The 22,964-nt window shown below is 48.5% G+C and overlaps 1 protein-coding gene and 1 long non-coding RNA gene across 2 annotated transcripts in view; one reads left to right on the forward strand and one right to left on the reverse strand.

Moving 5' to 3' along the window:
- LOC131898617 (serine/arginine repetitive matrix protein 3-like) overlaps nucleotides 1–16,237 on the reverse strand; it is a 40,143-nt gene extending 23,906 nt beyond the window's left edge. The window contains exons 1-4 of the mRNA XM_059249804.1: nucleotides 15,937–16,237; nucleotides 15,594–15,827; nucleotides 13,930–14,014; nucleotides 10,135–10,236 (exon numbers count right to left, since the gene is read on the reverse strand). Coding sequence (XP_059105787.1) covers nucleotides 10,135–10,236; nucleotides 13,930–14,014; nucleotides 15,594–15,827; nucleotides 15,937–16,237 — 722 coding nt within the window. The remainder of the gene's footprint in view (nucleotides 1–10,134; nucleotides 10,237–13,929; nucleotides 14,015–15,593; nucleotides 15,828–15,936) is intronic.
- Nucleotides 16,238–16,788: 551 nt separating this feature from the next.
- LOC131898289 (uncharacterized) overlaps nucleotides 16,789–22,964 on the forward strand; it is a 49,318-nt gene continuing 43,142 nt past the window's right edge. The window contains exon 1 of the long non-coding RNA XR_009375891.1: nucleotides 16,789–16,908. This is a non-coding gene — a long non-coding RNA (uncharacterized LOC131898289). The remainder of the gene's footprint in view (nucleotides 16,909–22,964) is intronic.

Here is a 22,964-nt window from a genome sequence, read left to right on the forward strand (position 1 = left end):
CTCTTCCCTTTGTGTCTCTCAAAATCAATGTAAAAAGTAAGAAGCGGGCTAGGGCTGAGCAGATAGCTGATGCACAACCAGAGAACTGGAGTTCGGGTCCCCAGCACCTGCATAAAAACCCAGGCATGGTAGCACACACCTGCAATCCCAGAGGTAGACAGTGGAGACAGGAAGAGCCCCAGGGCTCCAGCCAGTCCAACGGAAGTGGTGAGTACCAGGTACAGAGATACCCTGCCCCCAAAAATCTCAGGTAGAGAAAAACAGAGGAGGACATTCCATTGTCCTCTGGCTTCCCCATGCACACACATGGATACACAGGGGTGCTCGCATATGCTCGCATACATGAATGCACATGCATATGCCATGAATATCTACACACACACACACACACACACACACACACACACACACACACACAAAACCCTGGGGATACAGAGATGGCTCTGTGATTAAGAGTGTGTGCTGCTCTTCCAGAGGACCAGAGTTCCGTTTCTAGCACCATGTTGAGGGACTGGCAACCACCTCTACTAGCACACCCCCCCACACTCCCCTGCACACCCACATTCACACCCACATACATACACATACCCACACACACACACACATACACACATACACACACACACACACACACACGCCGCCCCCCCCCCACAGATGAAATAAAATCAGCTGTGAGGTCATTAATTTGAAATAATTACTAACTAAATTCTGTGTTTAAAACACAAAACCCTGGGCTGGAGAGATGGCTCAGAGGTTAAGAGCACTGACTGCTCTTCCAGAGGTCCTGAGTTCAATTCCCAGCAACCACATGGTGGCTCACAACCATCTGTAATGAGATCTGGTGCCCTCTTCTGGCCGGCAGTCATACATGCTATATACATAATAAATAAATCTTAAATATATATATATATATATATATATATATATATATATATAAAACAACAACAACAACAACAACAAAACCCACAATACCCCAAAGGCCAGGTCCGTGGGTCATTGTCGGGCTTTCCCAGCACATGTGAGGCCCAGGGCTTGATCTGCAATACCACACAGGCAGATTCTAAGCCAACAAGTCTCCAGTAAGAGACACACTCATTAATTGGAAGACTGATTTTATATTTTAAAAAGAAAGATAGAATCATGTGTGGTGGCACATGCCTTTAATCCCAGCACCCAGGAGGCAGGCTGAGCTCTGTGAGTTTGAGGCCAGCCTAGGCTACTTAGCAAGGATCCAGACACTAGGGTTACATAAAGAACAAACAAACAGAAAAACAAACAAAAAGGCGTGTAGGCAGCTAACTATGATGGGGTGAGCTAACCCTTAGGTGAGTCTCAAGAATGTGATCCAGAGGGAAAGTGGCTCAGCTGTCATCCCAGCTACTCAGGAGGTTGAGGCAAGAGGATGACAAATTCAAGGCCTGTTTGGGCTCCAGAATGAGTTTAAGATAAGCTCTGGCAATTTAGAGGAAACCTGGTCTCAAATTAAAATAAAAAAGATGGCTGTGAGGGTGACCCAGTGGGAGAGCCCCTGCCTAGAATCCCCCAGTGAGGGGCTGGGGTGTGGCTCAGTGGTAGAGCACCTGCCTAGAATCCCCCAGTGAGGGGCTGGGGTGTGGCCCAGTGGTAGAGCACCTGCCTAGAATTCCCCAGTGAGGGGCTGGGGTGTGGCTCAGTGGTAGAGCACCTGCCTAGAATCCCCCAGTGAGGGGCTGGGGTGTGGCCCAGTGGTAGAGCACCTGCCTAGAATCCTCCAGTGAGGGGCTGGGGTGTGGCCCAGTGGTAAAGCACCTGCCTAGAATCCCCCAATGAGGGGCTGGGAGTCCAGCTTGCAAACACCAGACTGTCCCTGACAGCCTTGGAGTCACCACACATATATTCCGGAGGCTTGTTTGGGGGGAATAGAGAGACTAATGTGAGTCTCCTGCCTCCACAGACCCAAGCACCCCCACATCCCTTAACTCAAACCTCTCTGCTCTTCCTCATCGTGAAGCTGGTGGCTTCCGCCCATCTGTTCTGGTCTCCCTCCACTGACATGTCCAGCCCCCCTGAGTTCGAAGGTTCATCACCGCCCACGCAGCTCCTCAGCCACACAGATGCCTGACGTGTAAAACACAGTCTTTAGTGGAACTGCTAAAGGTAAGGGCGTGACAAGAAGCTTGTGGGTGAGCTGGTGGGAGGTGGGAGCTTCAGTTGACACAGGCTTGAACATGATGAAGGATATTTACGAAATCAAGTTGCTCCCTTTGGGCAACGCCTAATACAGGGCCTTTCCGGTCTTTGTAACTGCCCAGGTAAGTCGGCCGCTGATACCCTTCACGCACCCCTCGCTTCCTGCTACTTCCTCCTTGTCTGTGCTTCCTTCTCTGATGGCTCCATCTCCAGGGTATCTTCCTCTATACCTCTCAACTTTATTTAAAGAAGTTTATTTTGTGTGTATGATTGTTGCCTGCCTAGGCACACCATATACATGCAGTGCCTGTGGAGGCCAGAAGAGGGCGTTGGATTCCCTGGAACTGAAGTTACGGATGAGCTAACCTATGGCTGCTGGAGCCAAAGCCTGGTTCTCTGCAAAAGTAACAACAAGTGCTCTGAGCCATCCCTCCAGCCCCTCCACCTTAGCTTTTGGAGACAAGGTCTCCCGCGGAACCCGGAGCTCACTGCTGGAACTAGCGAGCCAGCCAGCAAAGCCCTGGGAGCCACATGTTCCTGCCTCTCCAGTGCTCAGCTTGCAGACCCACGCTAGCACACACGGCTTTCGTGTGAGTGCTGAGAGTCCAAATGCAGCTCCTCACACGTCTGCTGCAAGCATTTTACCCACCGGCCTCCATCTTCCCGACAGGGTGTCTCTGCAGCTTTGGAGCCTGTCCTGGATCTCCCTCTGTAGACCAGGCTGGCCTCAAGCTCACAGAGATCCACCTGCCTCTGCCTCCCGGGTGCTGGGATTAAAGGCGTGCGTCACCACCTCCTGGTTTATCATTACTTTTTAACTTTTACTTTTTGCTGTGGCCTCGTATGCCGAACACCAGACTTACTTAACATGTTTTGCTCTTAAATCCATATTTGTCAACTAGTTGATGGCTCATTGTGTCCATGGGATAGGGAGATGGGTACCAGAGGATGGGAGTGTCATCCCACCGTAGAGGTGACCAACATAGGCTCTGAAGTGAAAGGGTGTATTGAGTCAGATGCAGTGGTACTCACCTGTGATCCCAGCTTTCGGGAGGTGGAGGCAGGAGGATCAGGAGTTAAAGGTCAGCGAGTTCGAGGCCAGTCTAGGCTACATGAGAAATCAAAGCAAGAGGGGGAGTGGGGAGATCGTTCGGTCAGTAAAGTGCTGGTTAGGCCAGCAAGAGAACCTGTGTTTGATCTCAGAACCCACGTAAAAAGCCAAGTGTAAGGATGTGCTCGAGTGATCCCAGCACTGAGGAGAGACAGACAGGAGGATCTTTGGAATGTGCTGGCCAGCCTGTCTAGCCTAATGGTGAGCTCCCAGCCAGTGAGCGATTCTGTCACCAAATATAAGGTAAATAGAAATTGAGGAAGATACCAATGTTGATTTGTGGCTTCCACACATATGTACACACACACACACACACACACACACACACACACACACACGAGATTGTTTCTCACTGGCTGGTCTTCATGCTAGCCTTTTTTCTTTTTAATCAAAAAGAAACTTTGGAGGGGGTAGTTTTTATTCCATTTATTGTGTGTGTGTGTGTGTGTGTGTGGTGTGTGAGCATGTGTGCTACAATGTACCTGTAGAAGTCAGAGGATGACTGGCTGGATTTTTTTCTCTTTATCCACTACATCGGTCCCAAGGATCACACTCAGGACATCAGGCGTGATGGTAAACACCTCTACACACTGAGCCTTCTCACTGGCCGGGATGCCGACACTGTTTACTACTAGTTTTCTACTAGACAGGAGCATAATGGACCAAGCAGCAGAGGAGTGAGCCGAGATAGTGGTGGGATTCTGGGCAAAGGGTCTTCCTCCTCTGCTCATCCACTCAGCCACCATGCCACCTGGCCTTACACAGGACCAGGGAAGAATCAGGCCTACATTCTTTTATCTCATGCCTCGAAGTGCAGGGCAAACATTGATCCTATGGCTATTACGATAATTGCTAGTCCGGGTGCCAGACAGTATTGCGAGCATTTTCCATGTATTTATCTCATTTAATCATTGAGTATTCAGAACAAGCCTTTGACATAGGAACCATCATTAAAATTCCCGTCTCACAGATAAAATGATGAGGTACAAGGAGGTCACACCATGTCTAAAATTAGACGTGTTGAGAAAATGACTGGATTTTGTTCGCACTGTGTTAGAAAGTAGCTTGTAAACATTGCCTCTCTAAGCCCGCTTTCCCAAACACTTTGCTATATTATATAACCATGAAACTCCCTCTTTTTTTTTTTTTTTTGAAACAGAGTGTCTGGCTGGTGAGATGGCCCAGAAGGTAAAGGTGCTTGCTGCCAAGTCTGATGATCTGAGTTCAATCCCTGGTGCCCACATGGTGAAGAGAGAGAACTGACCCTGGCAAGTTGCCCTCTATATGCATGTCATGGAACATGCACTTTTAAACACACACACACACACACACACACACACACACACACACACTCACACTCACACACACACAGTAAATAAACAAAAAATCAAACTATGAATAGGTAGGCTATTGGAAGGTCGTGAATTTGGGAGGTGAGGCCTGCTGAAGGAGGTGGGTCATTGTGGGGAATGTCTTTGACGGGCTTGTCTTGCCCTTTCTCCTTTCCTGTCTCTCTGCAGTAGATCTGGCTGCAGTGATGTATACCATCTATTTCAACGTGTTTCCTCTGCCATGAATTAAACCTCCGATGCCAGGAACAAAACAGCCCGAGTTGTCTGTGTCTCGTGCTTTGACCACAGATCTGGAAAGGTAAAGAAACACACAGTGCTCCCAAGGGATTCATCTTCCAACGTTTCCAGGGAAACGTCTCCGAACAACATCTGATCGAATTCTGCTCTCCGTCACAAGCCTTTTCCTGGCTTCTGACTTCTGCAGGGTCATTTCTCGACATGGCGGCAGTATAATATTCTGATGGCAGTCTGGAGAGAACATCGTCACCAGAAACAATCACTCAAGTCAGCCTGTTAACCCAAGGGTGAGGAGGGATCGCTTTCTAGGAGTGATGCCATCTCTGTTGTGAAACCGGGGTGATCTAACGACCCCCAAAGGCTCTCAGGGTGGAACTTTTCATTCTGGGTGTGTCTCCATTGTTTACATTTTTTAGAATTAGATTTATTTATTTTATTTTGTGTGTGCGTGTCTTGCTTGCCTGTCTATATGTGCACCATGTGCATGCTTTAATCCCACAGAGGTCAGAAGAGGACTCCAGATCCCCTGGAACCAGAGTTAGGAATGGCTCGCTATGAGCAACCATGTGGGTGCTGGGAATTGAACCTGGGTCCTCTGGAACCAGTGTTCCCAATCACTGGGCCAACTCTCCAACCGCCTACTCTTGTTGCTTAACTATAGGAGCTTCCAAATTTGGGGCCTGGGGTATACTTGTATGGTAGAGAACTTACCTAACATGCCCCCAAAACAGTAGTCTATAATTTATGGAAGATCAAGGTTGAAGGCCTAGGCATAAATGCAGGGACTTGGTGCTGTATGGAGTCTGGCAGTTGGCAGTTGGTAGGAGGCATGGAGACAGCCAGGCAGAAGGAAATAAGTCAAAGATAATTGAGCATATGGTATTGTTGGCAGTATACGTAGATGATGGCGGTGGCCACCTAGGAGTGATGTGTGTTTGCTGTGTGCCAGGTATTGATCCTCACACTATATTCGTTTATGTTTTCCTCATTCAGGGAATGGAAATCAGAGCCTCCTGCATGCTACACAGGGGCTTTACAGCTGAGGCACACCCTCAGAGTCTTAATGGAGGTGGGGTGGGGGATTCTAGGCTGACTCATACCCCCAGCCCTTCCCTGGGAGATTCTAGGCAAGTGCTCTACCACTGGGCTAGCCTATGAGGTGGGCATTAGTACCTTCCTCTTAAATATAAAGATATGAAGAGCCAGAGATGTCAAGGGTCTGCTCAAGTCCTACAGCTGGGGTGTGGTGCAGCTGGGATCCAGCAGCCAGGACAGTATCCTGGGACTTGGAGATTTTGACAGATGTCTGGAGTGTCTATCTCTCTCACTTACACATCAAAGATGTGAAAACTGGCTCAGATTCCAGGTGCATATGTGGCCAGACAGTGCAAGCCCTTCCTCACCCTTATCCTCCAGCTGTATACCCCAGGCCTAAGTACAGCAAGCATAGGTTCAGCACCACGGACAGCCTAGCCTTTAGGCGGTCCCCCACCGCTGGGTGTACTTGTTGCAGTTCTGTTATTATTCCTTTCCTGCTGTTCTATGTGTGAGTGTGTATGGTGTATGTGAACATGTGTGGGTGGGTGTAGGAGGAGGACATCGGTGCCTTGCTCTATCATTCTGTCTTATTTTCTTGAGTCAGAGTCTTTTACTGAACCTAGAGCCAAGTTCAAAGGCAGGCTGGAAAGATGGCCCAGTGGTTAAGAGCACTTACTGTTCTTGCAGAGGACCGATTTGGGTCCTAGCACTCATGTTAAGTGGCTTACAACTGCCTGCAACTCCAGTTTCAGGGGATCTGATACTCTTTCCTGGCTTCCATGAGTACATGCACACACACACAAAACCTTAATAATTTTTTTGTTTGTCTTTTTGAGATAGGGTCTCACTACGTAGCTCTGGCTGTCATGAAACTCACTATGTAGATCAGACTGGCCTTGCCTCCTAAAAGCTGGAAATTAGAAGTGTGTACCACTATGCCCAGCTGTGAAAGAAAGAAAGATGAAAGAAAGGAAAGGAAGGAAGGAAGGAAGGAAGGAAGGAAGGAAGGAAGGAAGGAAGGAAGAAATTTAAAAATCTTAAAAAAAAGAAGTTCAAGGTCGCCGGGCGGTGGTGGCGCACGCCTTTAATCTCAGCACTCGGGAGGCAGAGGCAGGCGGATCTCCGTGAGTTCGAGGCCAGCCTGGGCTACCAAGTGAGTCCCAGGAAAGGCGCAAAGCTACACAGAGAAACCCTGTCTCGAAAAACCAAAAGAAGAAAAAAAAAAAAAAAAAAGAAGTTCAAGGTCATCCACAACTACATAGCAAATTCCAGGCCACCTTGGGATACTCGTTACACACAAAAATCACCCTGTTCTTCAGTAACACCCTGATTGAACGTGTTGTTATGTGGACAGCAGGGGAGACTGCAAAGGAAGGAACTGGCTGGAGCTGGAGGGTTGTCACCGAGAGCATGTTGGAAGGAAAAGGCAGAATCCAGAAAGCCCTGTTCTCACTCATGGGAGATGGAGGAGGAAAAGGGCAGGGTTTTTTTGTTTTTTTGTTTTTTTTTACTGAGATGTTGTCAGGCTGTGTGAGGTCCCAGATCCAAAAGATATGAGCTCATGGGGCCGACAAGATGGCTCAGAGAGCAAAGGTGCTTGCCGCCAAGCCTGCGGCACACACATGGTGGAAGGAGAGGATTGACTCCCAGAAGTTTGTCTTCTCACCGCCACACTGGAGCTGTGACACGCGCGCACACACACACACACACACACACACACACACACACACAGTAGTAAAAGTAAAAAAGAAAAAAAAGAAGTAAGGAAAATGTCTCTCTTCCCCTAGCAACTATTGACAGCTTACAGAGGCGCAGAAAGCTTTTTCAGATAGGATTTGGCATTTTGATTTATGCGTGTGTGCCTGCGTGCATGTATGCCACAAGTGTGCTGATGCCTTAGGAGATCAGAGAGGGCACTGGGCGTCTCCTGGAGTTGGAGTTACAGGCAGATGTGAGCAGCTCAACAAAGGGACTGGGAACAGAGCTCTGATCTGCAAGAGCAGTTCTGGATCTTAACTGATGAACCATCTCTCCAGTCTCTGGTATCTGTCTTTTTTGGTGACCCAGTGAGTTTCATTAAGGTTGCACACAGGACTATGAGTGAGGGGTTATTTACAGAGGCATGGGTGCCTTATCAGTGGCTACACCATTAAAGAAAACGTTTTTTGGTTTTCTTGTTAGAAAATGTTTTTTAAAATTACTTATTTTTATTTTATGTGCATCTGTGTTTGCCTGCATGTACGTTTGTGTGAGGGTGTCAGATTTTGGAGTTACACAGAGTTGTGAGCTGCCATGTGGGTGCTGAGACTTGAACCCAGGTCCTCTGGAAGAGCAGCGAGTGCTGTTAACTGCTGAGCCATCTCTCCAGCTCCAAGAAAAAAAATTTTTTTTTTCACGGGCTATCAAGATGAGCCTGTGGGTGAAGGCCCTGGCTGCCGAGTCTGATAACCTGAGTTCCGTTTGCAGCATCCACCTGGAGGGGGGAGAGAACTAGACCCCAGAAGTTGTCCTCTGACCTCCTCAAGCACACTTGGCATGTATGTACACACACACACACACACACACACACACACACACACACACACACACACAGAGTAAATAAATGTTAAAACAAAAGCAAAATGTCTCTTCATTCCCTAGCAACCACTGACTGGTTAAAGACTGTTTTCTTTTCTTTTCTTTTCTTTTCTTTTCTTTTCTTTTCTTTTCTTTTCTTCTCTCTCTCTCTCTCTCTCTCTCTATCTCTCTCTCTCTCTTTCGAGACAGGGTTTCTCTATGTAGCCTTGGCTGTCCTGGAACTCTCTCTGTAGACCAGGTTGGCCTTTAGCTCAGAGATCTGCCTGTTTCTACCTCCCAAGTATCCCAGGCTGGTGTTGAACTCACTATGTAGCATGACAATCCTTCTGTTTCAGAATCTAGAATCACTGATTAGGTTTTTGTGGAACAAAAGTGGACGGAAGTTGGGGGACTCAGGAAGATACCTGCTCTTGAGCTGGCCTCACTGTCCAGAGAAAGACCAGGAGCCTTTCCCCCGCCTTTCGCACAGCCTCAGTGCTGGGGAGGGTAAGGACCATTAGCAAGGGGGTCACCCTCTGATTGTATCCCATAGGATTAGCTGAGTACACTATCAGGCATGGGGGTGGGCTACCCTTTACCATCTGTCCAACTCAACCTGCACCGTTTTCCACAATTTTTTTTCTTCCTATGCTGGGACTTGAATTTAGGGTCTCCAGCATGCTAGGCGAGTGCTCTAATGCTGAGCCCCAACCCCACACTGGAGGGTTCAAGGCAAACATTCTACCACAAACAACACCTGCAGCCCCTCACTGGGGATTCTAGGCAGGTGCTCTACCACTGAGCCACACCCCAGCCCCTCACTGGGGGATTCTAGGCAGGTGCTCTACCACTGAGCCACACCCCAGCCCCTCACTGGGAGATTCTAGGCAGGGGCTCTACCACTGAGCCACACCCCAGCCCCTCACTGGGGGATTCTAGGCAGGGGCTCTACCACTGAGCCACACCCCAGCCCCTCACTGGGGGATTCTAGGCAGGGGCTCTACCACTGAGCCACACCCCAGCCCCTCACTGGGGGATTCTAGGCAGGGGCTCTACCACTGAGCCACACCCCAGCCCCTCACTGGGGGATTCTAGGCAGGTGCTCTCCCACTGAGCCACACCCCAGCCCCTCACTGGGGGATTCTAGGCAGGTGCTCTCTCACTGAGCCACACCCCAGCCCCTCACTGGGGGATTCTAGGCAGGTGCTCTACCACTGAGTCACACCCCAGCCCCTCACTGGGGGATTCTAGGCAGGTGCTCTCTCACTGAGCCACACCCCAGCCCCTTAGCATTTGGGTTTCTACAATCTAGGGTGTGTCACATGCTTACTCTGGAGTACATTTTACAGGTGGGAGTAACGAACCCACAGACTCACTTGTAGCTTGCCCGTGGTCACACTCTCAGTGGCAATGTTGGGGTCTGGACATCTCAGAAGCACCCTGGCTTGTAGCCATGATCCTTGTTCTGAGATCTGGGCTCTCCTGCTGCTGACCCATAGTCAGGACCCAGGTGGGCAGCAAATGGGCCAGGCCAGAGCTTCTAGCGGGCAGAGTCCACAATCTCTCCTTCGCTCACCCCAGCCCCTAATGGCACATCCGGACAAGCTCCCCAGGCACCCAGTTGCAGCGTGAGATGCCCCCTCCCTTTCTGTCACGCAGACAAGTACTCACATGTGGGCCCCAGGCCGGTCCTCCCTGGTCAGTACTCCCTCCTTCTCCATCAGCATCTGCCGGAAGGTCCCGACCTTCTGCCGGATCTCCTCCTTGGAATACCTGTGGGGCACAGGGACCATGAGGGTTTTGCTGCTAATTTTAGGTCACTCCTTCAGCTCACTCCCACCTGCTCTCCAGTGCTTGGTCACAGTGCATGGTCTCTTGGCAATTGCTCTTTTGGTAGGAGTTTTGTTATTCTCTCTCAATGTGCCCCTTCCCTCCTGTCTCCTCCCTCTCCTTCCCTCCCCATCCTACCTTCTGCTTTCAGTCCCCTCCTCTCTTCTCCCCCCACTCTTCCTTCCCTCTTTCCTCTCTTTTTTCCTTCCTTCCTTCCCCCTCCCCCTCCTTCCCCCTCTTCCTCCCTTCCTCCTCCTCTCCTCTCTCTGTATTTTATATTTCTCTCCCTCCTTCTCTCCTTTCTCAATAATGCTTATTAGGCCCATGTAACAAACATTTAAAAGTTTTTTTTTTGTTTTTTTGTTTTTTTGTTTTTTTGTTTTTTTGTTTTTCGAGACAGGGTTTCTCTGTGTAGATTTGCGCCTTTCCTGGAACTCACTTGGTAGCCCAGGCTGGCCTCGAACTCACAGAGATCCGCCTGGCTCTGCCTCCCAAGTGCTGGGATTAAAGGCGTGCGCCACCACCGCCCGGCTTAGCTCCTGCTCTTATGCAATGCACACACACCCCACTCCCATAAACATAAACAAATATATACTTAAATTTAGATTTATTTATTTTATGTGTATGAGTGTTTTGTCTGCATGTATCTAAGAGCACCATGTTCATGCTTGGTACCCATGGAGGTGAGAAGAGAGGGGTAGTTTCCCTGGGACTGAAGTTGTAGACAATTGTGAGGCACCCTGTGAGTGATGGGAATTGAACTCAGATGCTCTGCAAGAGCAGCCAGTGCTCTTAACCAATGAGCCATCTCTCCAACATCCTATTTATATAAAGGTAGGTTGTCTGGCCAGGTGGTGGTGCATGGTGCATACTTTTTTTTTTTTCTTCTTGGGCCTCGATCAGAAGGACTTGGGCCCCCCCACGAGTGGCGCCGGGGAGTGGGTCTTCCGTATGCCACATTTCACACGCCACGCGGCGTGGTGCATACTTTTAATCCCAGCACTTGGGAGCCAGAGGCTGGTAAATCTTTGTCAGTTTGAGGCCATGGTGAGTTTAAGGATTGCTGGGAATACATAGAGAGCTCCTTAAAAAAAGACTAGCAGGGAAGGGTGCGGTGGTGGTGGGTGATACATAGAGAGATGGTTTATTGGTTAGGAGCATTGGCTGCTCTTCCAGAGGACCCAGGTTTGATTCCCAACACCTACACAGTGGAGCACAACCATCTGTAATGCCAGTTCTAGGAACCCAACACCTTTTATTTGCCTCCAAAAGAACCAAGCACACACATGATACATAGAAATATGTAGGCAAAATACCCATACACATAGAATAACTTTTAAAAGTTAGGCTGGCATACCACTCTTGGGCATATACCCAAGGAATGCTCAATCATACCACAAAGATACATGCTCAACTATGTTCATAGCAGCACTATTTGTAATAGCCAGGAAACAACCTAGATGCCCCTCAACTGAAGAATGGATTAAGAAAATGTGGTACATATACACAATGGAGTACTACTCAGCAGAGAAAAACAATGACAGCATGAAATTTGCAGGCAAATGGATGGAACTAGGAAAAATCATCCTGAGTGAGGTAACCCAAACCCAGAAGGACAAACATGGTATGTACTCACTCATAAGTGGATTCTAGATATAAAGCAAAGAACAATCAGACTGCAACCCACAGAACCAGGGAGGCTATATATTTAGAAGGGGGGACCCTAGGATGACTGTGGCTTATAATAAGTTTTGGTTTTACTCAATTACTGGGCAAACCTCAATGAAACATTTCACAGTTAGGATAAGAATTTATACTGTATCAAGATGATAATAGAAAAATAAATTTAAAAAAAGTGAAAAAAAAAGTTAGGCTGGGTATGGTGCCCCATGCTTTTTAGTACTTTAGAGGTAAAGTAGATCTCTGTGAGTTTGAGGCCAGCCAGGGCTACATAGTGAGATCTTGTCTCAAAATTTAAAAACTGTTTTTAAAAAGTAGTTTCCCAAATTATTTTCAGGAATTTCTGTGAATCCCAATGATGGTTGACATTATATCTTATTTTTCAATGAGAAGTAATGTAAATATTTTTACATAATTAGTCAGCAAAACTGGGGGATTGTTTAGTGTTTAAAATTTTGTATTACATTTATGTGTGTGTGCATGTGCATTCATGTGTACATGTTTGTCTGTACGCCATAGGTCCATGTGTGATCTGAGGACAACTTGTAGGAGTTGGTTCTCTCATTCCATCACGTGGGGTGACAGAGATTGAACTCAGGTCGTCAGTCTTGGTGGCAAGTGCCTTTACTCACTAAGCCACCTTGCTGGCCCATTGTTTTGTTTTTGAGACAGGGTCTCACTGTTTAGAACAGGCTGGTCTTTGATTCATGTAGCTCAGGGTAGCCTCGAACTTGTGATCTTTTGGCTTCATTCTCCCGAGTGCTGAGATTACACGCATGCAGCCGCCACAGCACAATAGATTTGAAAACATTGTGTGCATGTGTGCCACAGTACGCTTGTCTAGGTCATAGGACAACTTGCAGGAGTCAGTTCTTTCCTTCTAGCATGTGATTCCAGGTGATGGAACCCAGGTCATCAGCACCTTTATTCCTTGAGTCATCCTGTGGTCCCCCCTTTTTTTGTTTTTTTTCCAGACAGGGTTTCTCTGTGTAGCTTTGGAGCCTGTCCTGGAACTCACTCTGTAGACCAGGCTGGCCTCGAACTCAGAGATCCGCCTGTCTCTGCCTCCTGAGTGCTGGGATTAAAGTCGTGCACCACCACCGCCTGCCTCTTGTGGCCGTATTTTGGTTTTGATACAGATCTCATGTGGTCCAGGCTAGCCTTGAATTTGTTTTGTGTAGTAGAGGCTGGACTTAAACTTATCATTCTTGTACCTCTACTTCCCAAGTGCCGAGATTAAAGGCAGGTTCCACGATTTGTTTTCTACGTATGTGGGTGTGCATGTGTGCCAGAGCATACTCGTGGTGTGGTGCTTGGTTTTCTTTCCACCATGTGGGTTCAGGGGCTCAAATTCAGGTTGTCAGGCCCAATTTCCCATTTAATGGAAAATGCTCAGGGAGAAGAGGTTATGTAAATCAAAGTTGTAGAGACTATGAAAGAATTATTTCCAGGTACCATCAGGGTCATGAGGTTAGAGGCCCTGGCTCATGAGTAGAAAAGAGACATGGTGTAAGGAAGATGCAAACCCTAGTGATCAGAGAGATCACTATGGTCTATGCTGGGACAAATCAGGAGGTGCAGCGCCACTCAGAAGCAAGAGGAAAGTCACAGAGGGAGTGTTTAAACATTCGTACAGGGGTCATTATTCTGGACTACAGGTTAGTTCAGAGAACAGGCCTGAAGCAGGCGAGCTCAGGGGGAAAGGTGATAGGCATGTTCAGAGCTGGGGCAAAAAGCCAGCAATTCCAGGAAGCAGAAGTCCAAATGGAAGTAAAGTCTAGTCCGCTCGTCAGACCCTAGGCATCTCCAATTCCTTCGCTCTCAGAGCCTGGATGGGATCCAGACTGCAGGTAGAGGTTTAGGTGGGACTGGGGGTGGTCAGGAGGGCAGAGAGAAGGAAGCAGGCCCAAACTGCAGTTACATAATGATAGTACTCTCCCGCGATGTGCAAATCACATGAACCCATATGCGACACTCAAGCGGACACTGGCCTCAGAGGCCAATCCACCCAGAGGAAGGAGGTTCTGACCATTTCTGACCCCTGTAAGGGGGTGGAAGTGCAGTACTTCCAGTTCCACAACAGCTTTGTTGACTTTTCGGACTTTTGGCTGTGGTGTGGATGATAAGAGGAGTAGTTTACAATGGGGGTGTGTAATTGAGTGTAACAAGCATTCAACTACCACAGTGATTATCGGGTAGCCAGATCTCTCTTACCTTTCTGCTTCCTGGTACTGTTAATTTATTATTACTAGGTTGGCCAGTAATGACAACTGAGATGTCAGTAAGATTAGATGATGATAAAAGATAAAGACAAGAGCTTGGTGGTAGTGGCGAAAGCCTTTGATCCCAGCACTCCGGCGGCAGAGGCCCAGGGGTCTCTGTGAGTTCCAGGACAGCCAAGGGCTACACCCAGAAACCCTGCTTCAAAAAACCACATAAAAGCCCAGCTGCGGTGGCACACGCCTTTAATCCCAGCACTCGGGAGGCAGAACCAGGCAGATCTCTGTCAGTCTGAGGCCAGCCTGGTCTACAGAGCGAGATCCAGGACAGGCACCAAAACTACACAGAGAAACCTTGTCTCGAAAAACCAAAAAATAAAAACCCATATTAAAAAAAAAAAAAAAAGGATAAAGACAGAAATGAGAAGATAGATGGGAGAGCAGGAGGAAGGAGTGAGAACAGACAGAATATAATGGATTAGATACAAGTGTGAAGAAATGTTAGCAGCACTCAGAGGTGCATGTCTGTAATCCCAACACCCCAGAAGTGCAGGCAGAAGAATTAGTTCAAGGTGATATGCAGGATAGAGAGCTGGTTGCTAGAGAGTCTGGGCTTTATGAAACCCTTTTCAAAGAAAAAAGGTGTGGCACAGCAGTTCAGAGAAAGCCAAGCATGGAGGCTCATGATCAAGACAGAGGCAGGAGCCTCTTCAGTTTGAGAGGCCAGCCTGGGCTATAGAGCGGAAACCTTGTCACAAAACAAAACGTCCATAGAACATTCCAGGAGATACGGGGTGAATTCCACAGTGGCCTGCTAGTCCCCCCCCCCTCCATTTATTTAGGAGGCATCTACAGAGTAGCTGAACTTTAAAAACAAACAACCTAAAAACCAGGGATAGACTTCGTTTAGTTAGGGGTTGCTAACTCCCACCTACAGGGCAGTGCTCGGGAAGATGAAGTATCTTCTTAAAGATTAGTTGGTTCACAAGACTGATTTGAAATAGCTTGAGAATTCTGTTTTTAAAGTGCCGCCGCCGTACAAAGACACAAGGAGGTTGTTAAAACGATCAGAAAAGGCGAGGGTGGAGGAAGGTGGAATTATCCAGTCACCCTACTTCTACATCTGTCATATAAACTCGTTCCTCATCCTTGCTATTATTTTCTCCAGGTTGTGCCTATCGCTCAGTAAATAGCTAAATGTGAGTGCACGTCAGGGGCGGTGTTTCTTGAGAAGTGGAGTAGAGAGCCACACAGGACTCTCAGAGTCGAACTGCTCAAGCACAAATGACCAATACAAACAGACAAGCCTTCAACGTAGTTCTTCCAAACTTCTGGGTAGTCTTTGGAGGCGATTTCTCCCTTCCGGTTGGACAGAATTCCGACGTCCTAAATGGCAGTTACCATTTCTAAGGCCCGTGGCCTCAGCAGCCTCCTCCCGGAGCACATTCCCTTGGCCGGGGCAGGTCTCCACCCCCACCCGGCCCCCGGTCCCAGCGTCTCCAGCCTCGTCCCCATCCCCCAGCCTCCTAGCCACATTGCGAGCACTCGCGTCCGTCCGCAGCCAGGCGACGGCGAGGGCAGTCCCAGGGCTGCAAGCCAGTCTTCTCCTCCAGGGCGGCTGCACGTGTCCGTTCCCTGGGGTGGGGGAAATTGCTCTTCCCGCTAGGCTGCTGATTGGTGCCTCCCCCCTACTCCACCCTTCCCGCCACACTCTACCCTCCGTCCTACTCGGTTCCAGCCTAACCAGCCCCGCCACCTTCTTCCCTGGGGAGCACAAGAGGCACTTTCCGCGCTCCTCCAAAGTCCCGTTCTCCGCTGGAAATAAAAGCGCCCGAGAACAGGTGGAAAGCGCTCCGCTTCCCGGGGCCTCCGGGCTCCAGCGTGGACAGCCCACTCCCTCCTGCACCACCCTCCTCCACGGCAGGAATAACCGAAATCCCACACGTGCGCACTCCCGGAGCTAGCCCCGAGCGAGAGCACCACCCAGCGGGCCCTTTAAAAGGACTCGACCACTGGGGCCACGTGGGGGTGGGAGAGACCCTCATTGTCCTCCGTCACCCGAGTCGCCCCACTCCCCGGCCCCAAACACCTGCACCGCGGAGCTCGCCCCCCAGCCGCCCGCGGGCTGCGCGCGGCCCCCTCCGCGTGGCGCGCGGCCCCTCCCCGGGGCGCGGCCGGCCCGCTCCCCTCCCCCTCCCTGAGTGCAGCTGTCCGCGCAGAGGTGGGGGCGGGGTTGTTGTTGTGGTGCGCGCCGGCCCCGCCCCCTCCTCGTGGGCGGCCCCTCCCCCAGGCTGCCGCTGGGCCCCCCTCCCCACCCCCAGCCCCATCCGTTTGCCTCGGCGCTGAGTGGATTATATTGTATGGGACTGGGGGCGGCTGCACGGCCGCGGCGGGACGGGGCGAGCGCGCGGCTCCCGCCGGCTGCCGGAGCAGCGGCCGCTTCAGCGACTCGGCCTGCCGCCCCCCGCCCGGCGCGCCTCAGCCTGTGCTCACGCCGAGCGGCGGGAGCCGCCGCGCGCTGAGAGGCGCTTGCCCGTGGCCCGAGTCGGAGCGAGGGGAGAGCGGGCGAGCGGGCGAGCGCGGCGGGGAGATGCGCCCGGAGGAGGGCGGCGCGGCCGGGCTGGGCGAGCTCCGCTCCTGGTGGGAAGTCCCGGCCATCGCGCACTTCTGCTCGCTCTTTCGCACGGCGTTCCGCCTGCCCGACTTCGAGATCGAGGTGAGTGGCGGGCGCTGCGCCCCTTTCTCCGCGCTTCCCCGCGGGGAGTCGCGGGCCGCCGACTTGGCGCGGAAAGCGGGCGGCGAGGGGGGCTTGGCGGCGGGCACGAGGCGGCCGGCGGGCACGGGCTCCCCGCGGCCCCGCGCGCTCTCGCCGGCGGGGGTCGAGCCTGCTTTTGTCGGCGCGGGACCCGGGGGCTCTCCCGGGACTTCTCGGGCGGCCTGAGGGCGAGAGTGCGCGCGCGCTCCCCGCCGCCCGGAGCTTCGGAGGCGGCGAGCAGCTGTTCAGGCGGGGACGGGGACGGGCACGGGGACGGGGTGCGGGCGCACGAGCGGGGGGCCACCGCGGCCGGGCGGGAGCGGCCCTGGGCAGGGTCGGCGTTGCTCGGGAGACGCTCGCCCGGCTCGCACTTGGCCGACTTGGGGAGGCCGGTAACTCTCGGCGCTTCCAGTCAACTTTGGGCGGGCGGGGATGGGGCCTGAGCTTGGGGCGTTCTCCTGGTGGGACTGCCTGGCGCTCGCCGTCGCTCGGGACGCCGAGGCTGTGGAGGAAAGTTTGGGACACCCCACCCACCCCCCTTTTTAAAAAACAGCTCCTCTTCCGAGGAACTTGCAGCCCTCTAGGTTCGAGGAGCTCGCTCGCTGCTCGCTGAGTTGATTTCGCCACCATTATTCCCCCCGGGCGAGCGAGGAGGAAAGGGATGGCTTTCTGGCCAGGCCGAAGGTGCTGTTCAAGACCCGAGGCTTTGTGATAACTGGACTGAAATCGGAGGGTCCGAGTGGCAAGGACAGTGGCGGGAGTGTGGGAAACGGAATGTGTAAGATGTCCCAAAGCAGCAGCAGCTGTAGCAGCATCTCCTCGTCTTTTCTTTTTGGATGGAGGTGTGAAATGTATGATTGGTTGGCAGGTTGAGTTGCTTTCTTTCCTGTGATAATCTCTGTTGTGACTTAACCACCTTTTTCCTCGGGACAAAGGTACACGAAACTGTTGGTCAGTTTATTGTTTCCAGTTCTGTGGGTGGCTTTACAATTAAAATAATCGAAATTAAAGTAATTTAATTGGAAGGTCTGGCCGTTGTGATCGCCTCTCCACCCCCATGAACCTTGATTTAAATTTGGTGACTCCTGAGGTCTTTGCTCACCTTTGTTTTTAAAGTCAGTTGTGTTTGCAGAAATATTATTTGCATTCTCCTATGAACGAAGCGTGGGAACTTGCTCTTGTTGCAGAGTTAATGAAATCGGAAAACTAAAACGGTCTCAAGAGCTGGGTTAGGAGAATGAAGGGGAATGTAGACTGAAACCAGGGCCACTCGTTGGCTTTTGGAGGTACTCTATAAAACAATGTGAGTAGGTTGGTAGGTTCTCCAGGTCGGGGGCTTCTCCACGTTTTTTAGGAAAATGTAACTTGGGAATTTCACGAAACCGCAAAGCGTTTGTTTACAAAGTTTGAACATGGATGTAAAGAACATTTTTGTGATGAAATTTTTTAATGATATTGGACTACAAAGATAATGATTTGAGGAATCTAAAGGGGAAGAGATGCCTAATGATTCTGACGTCCTCTGTTTCCTTTTAGTTGGTTTGAAATCCTGAGTAGTCTAATTAAATCCTGCTGCTCAAAATGGTGGCTGCCGTGTGTGGGGTATTGCTTGTGACAGTGCCATATTGGGTTGCTGGTAAACTTGTCCCCAGCCCCTTTTCTTTCTTCCAAGAGAAAGTAAGTGGATGTGCCAGATTACAAATTGAGTGCATTTGAAGAACACTACCGTTGGGGAAAAGGCCACCTTTCCAAGTCCTTGTTTTCCCATTTTGTTGATAGAAAAATAGAGGAAACTCATTTTGCCTTAATTGTACTCATCATATTTAGAGTAACCTCTAATTTCTATCCTAAGTAGTAAACTTGAGGTTTCTCAGTATTAGATGGCCTAATTCCTCTAGGCAATGTAAGCACTTACTGTCCTTCACATGGTGAATAATCAGATCTACTTGACATAGTGTCTTTTAATTCTAGTGGTTAAAAAAAATGTGTGGGTGTTCCTGTGTCAGGGAGTGCTAGTGGAGGGCAGAGGACAATTTGAGGGAATTGGTTCTCTCTCTCCATGTGAGAGCCCCAGGACTGAAACTCAGGTTGTCCTCAGATTGTCCACCACCAAGCCTGACTTCACAGGGAGTCACCATCCCTGTCCCTGATTCTAGCGTTTCTTGGAAGAGACATTTTGTTAGTTAAAGTGTATGTATGTTACTTAAAAGAACATTCAACACATTAATATCCTGATTCCAACATGTATATATTTTAAATACCATGAAACCTTTTCCCCCTCCCCTATGGAGAAGATCAGTAAACATGTAACAAATTATAATGACTTTCCCTTCTTGTATTTAATTCAGGATTTTGAATAGTTATCAAAAGATGAACTATCTAAAATTCTAATTTCTAAGAAGTTTGATTTTGACCCATCAACAATGCAGAATTCCCCAAAGACACCATCAGTAAATTTTGTTTTTGTTTTTCTTAGGTGATTTGAAAACATCAACTAGTTTATTGGTTAGGTTTACAGTGCAGTGTTAGACCTTCTCTTAAAGTGAAAATATGTCAGTGCTGAGCTGTATCTACCTGGTGGGCATGTGGAAAGACCCTGTAGTTCTAATTACACCTTGAAAATCTAGAAATGAATATAAACTACCACATAGTCAGAGTTGGACATCATTCCTTTAGGAAGTCAGTTTTCAGTCGTGTGAAAGATCTAATTTTATTACCCTTTTCTCCGAGGCTGAATCCTTGGATTTATAGCAAATTTAGGAAGCAGAATCCTTAAGGACTTGGTTTCTGTCCAAAATGAAGCAATCTCACAGCTGGGTGAGAGGCTCCAGGATTCTTGTTCCTGTTCTGTGAGAGGTCAAGACCTCCCACTTAGACAACAGGTCCCTAAAGTAGGGGTGTTTTTATTTTTGCATGTAAAAATATTTTTGTACTGTTAATTAACCTTAAACAGATTGTTTCTTTAGAAGAGTCAACATACTTGACTTTGTGTGTGTGTGGTGCTGGAGATGAACTCAGGGTCTTTATAACATGCTAGGCAGGCACTGTTATCACTGAGCAGGCTTTCCCGGCCCTTTTCTCCTCCTCCTTCTCCTCCTTCTCCTCCTTCTCCTCCTTCTCCTCCTTCTCCTCCTTCTCCTCCTTCTCCTCCTTCTCCTCCTCCTCCTCCTCCTCCTCCTCCTCCTCCTCCTCCTCCTCCTCCTTTTTCAAGACAAGGTTTTTCTGTATTCCTGGATGTCCTGGAACCCCCTCTGTAGACCAGGCTGGCCTCTGCCTCCTAAGTGCTGGAATTAAAGTCATACACCACTACACCCTGCTTTTTGCTTCTTTTTTTTTTTTTTTTTTTTTTTTTTTTAAGCACCGGATGTTGCTGCCCTTAAATAATGGTTCTAAAATAATCAGGACAAAAATCAGAGGATACTATAACAATGCTTTCAGTTGTTCCAGATTCTTAGTTGTTTTAGATAGGAGTATATGTAGCTCAGGGTTGAGCACTTGCTAGAATACCCAAAGTTGCCATAATCAGCCCCCCCCCCCTTTTTTTTTGGTTTTTCGAGTTGGGTTTCTCTATGTAGCTTTGCGCCTTTCCTGGACCTCGATCTGTAGACCAGGCTGGCCTCAAACTCAAAAAGATCCGCCTGCCTCTGCCTCCCGAGTGCTGGGATTAAAGGCATGAGCCATCACTGCCTGGCATCCCCTGGTTTTTAAAAACAATACATGATTATTATATAAAGCTTAAGTTTTTGCAAAATACAAATAAAAGAATTAAAATAACTCAATCACCAGTTGGTTTTAGGCATACTCAGAAATGGTCCCTCCTAGGACACAGCAAGGAATCATCTAGCCTGAAATCTCCATGTTACAAATCTGGAACCAAAGTAGTCTTCCTAAAATCACAACTTTATGTCAAGGGCGAGGATGAACAAACCACAATCCAGGTGTCTAACACCTTTTGAAAATGTCTTCAAGAATTGAAATGCAGTAGTAGAGCTGGGCTTGGCCTGTAGGAGGCTCTAGATCCAACAGTCTACACACTACACTTTGCCTCTGCAAACTTGTTAACATATTTAGAAATTCCTATATTCCTGATTGGTTTGTGCTATAGATTAGGTGTGGCTTTTATTTTTCAGAAGAGGCTAGGGTGTAGTTAGACATGAATAGATTAAAGACATTGCATTCAGTAGTTGGTTATCATTAAATACTATATGTTGTTTTTTGATGTAATGGGACTGAACCCAGGGTTTTAACACATGCTAGGCATTGAGCTACAACCAACTAACTCTACCTAGCCCTTATTTATTATTGTTTTGTAAGAGTCTCACTCTGTAGCCAGGGTTGGTGATTTAGTAAGTAGCTAAGCAGGCTTTCTATCCCAGTGCAGCTTCCCTAGTAGTTTGGGTTATAGGCATACAACCCATCTAGTCATCAAAGCAGCTTATAGCCGGCCTCCTTTGGCCACATTAGCTGATGATAGAATCCACAGTTATATATGATTTAGTAAAAGCCAAATATTTTGTATTTAATATTGTATTGAATTAGATTAGTTAAGTTTGTCCTGATTTGGAACAAAGATATTTAGCCTCTTTAAAGATTTAATGCTTGCTCTAAACTGAAGTAAGGCAAAGGAGGACATAATGGTTTTCCATAACCTTATAGAGCAGCAACTCTTGACCTGTGCGTGGGGTACGATTTGGGGTCACCTCATAAGACCATTGAAAAACACAGACATTTACATTGAAATTCCTAACAGCAAAATTAGTTATGAAGTAGCAACGAAAATAATTTTGTGGCTGGGGTGTCATCACAACATGAGGAACTGTATTAAAGGGTCTCAGCATTAGGAAGGTTAAGAACCACTGTTATAGAGAGCTGGGCAGAGCTAGAGTGGTGCCTCCAAGTAGATATTTGGAATTGTTTACATGGATTTGAGTGATTTGTATAGTAGCTGAAGTTTGATCAAATTAATTTAATTGTTTCTGTCTACCTTTCTTTCCTAAGATACTTGCTTTTTTTTTTTTTACTCTTAATGTTTCCTGCCATGTGTCTTCTTCCTGTGGTTGTGTGTGCCTGAAGTCCCTTCCTCAGTAGCATAATGTGGGGCCAGTGTACATAGAGCTTTGTATTCTAACCTTGGTATTTCTGTTTCTAGACCCTGTGGTGATATTTGTAATCTAAGAAATAAAGCTTGCCTGAAGATCAGAGGACAGAGCCAGCCACAGAGTTAAACATAGAGGTCAGGCAGTGGTGGCACACACCTTTAACCCCAGTATCTGCAGTATGTGGGAAGCACACAAGCCACCAGCACTAGGAAGGTTGAGATAGGAAGTGAAATGGCTGGGCAGAGAAAGGCATATAAAGCATGAGAGACAGGAACTAGGGCCCTTTTGGCTGAGAACTCAGAGGCATTCTGTCTGGATTCGTGGGGACAGGATCAGCTGAGGAGTTGACAAGGTGAGAAATGGCTGTGGCTTGCTGCTCTGTCTCTGATCTTTCAGCATTTACCCCAATATCATCTGGCTTCAGATTTTTCTTGTAAGACCATTTAGGATTCGTGCAACAAGCCCCTTCATCAAGAGAATGAGCCATGAATTATAATTAACACAAGTAATATAATTTGCTGAAACTTAAACATATGTTAGTTGTATCCAGTGTGTTCAGGGATGGGTCATACAGATTTTGTTGATGTACAGGTATGAATGCTATCAGGGTAGGGATTAGAGTTAACATTTTAATCAAATTCTAAACTATTCTAAGGTTAAATGATTCGGATTGGAGCTGGTAGTTCTATCACTCTGTAGACTGAGGCTGGAGGACTGACTATCTGTTCTAGAACAGCCTAGATCAAAAAAAGCAAAACAAGAAAGAGGAAATAGGAAAGAATAGTTTTGTCCTGATTAAGGGAATCAGAAGCTGTTTCTTGAGTTCAGGCCCTGGACTAGGAATTATAAACGTGTTTGTTTGGAAGTATGAGGGATCAATTCTAGGGCCTGGGCATAATCAGGCCTCTAATTGGGCCT

Source organism: Peromyscus eremicus, chromosome 23 (genome assembly GCF_949786415.1).
Source record: "Peromyscus eremicus chromosome 23, PerEre_H2_v1, whole genome shotgun sequence".
Taxonomy (NCBI): domain Eukaryota; kingdom Metazoa; phylum Chordata; class Mammalia; order Rodentia; family Cricetidae; genus Peromyscus; species Peromyscus eremicus.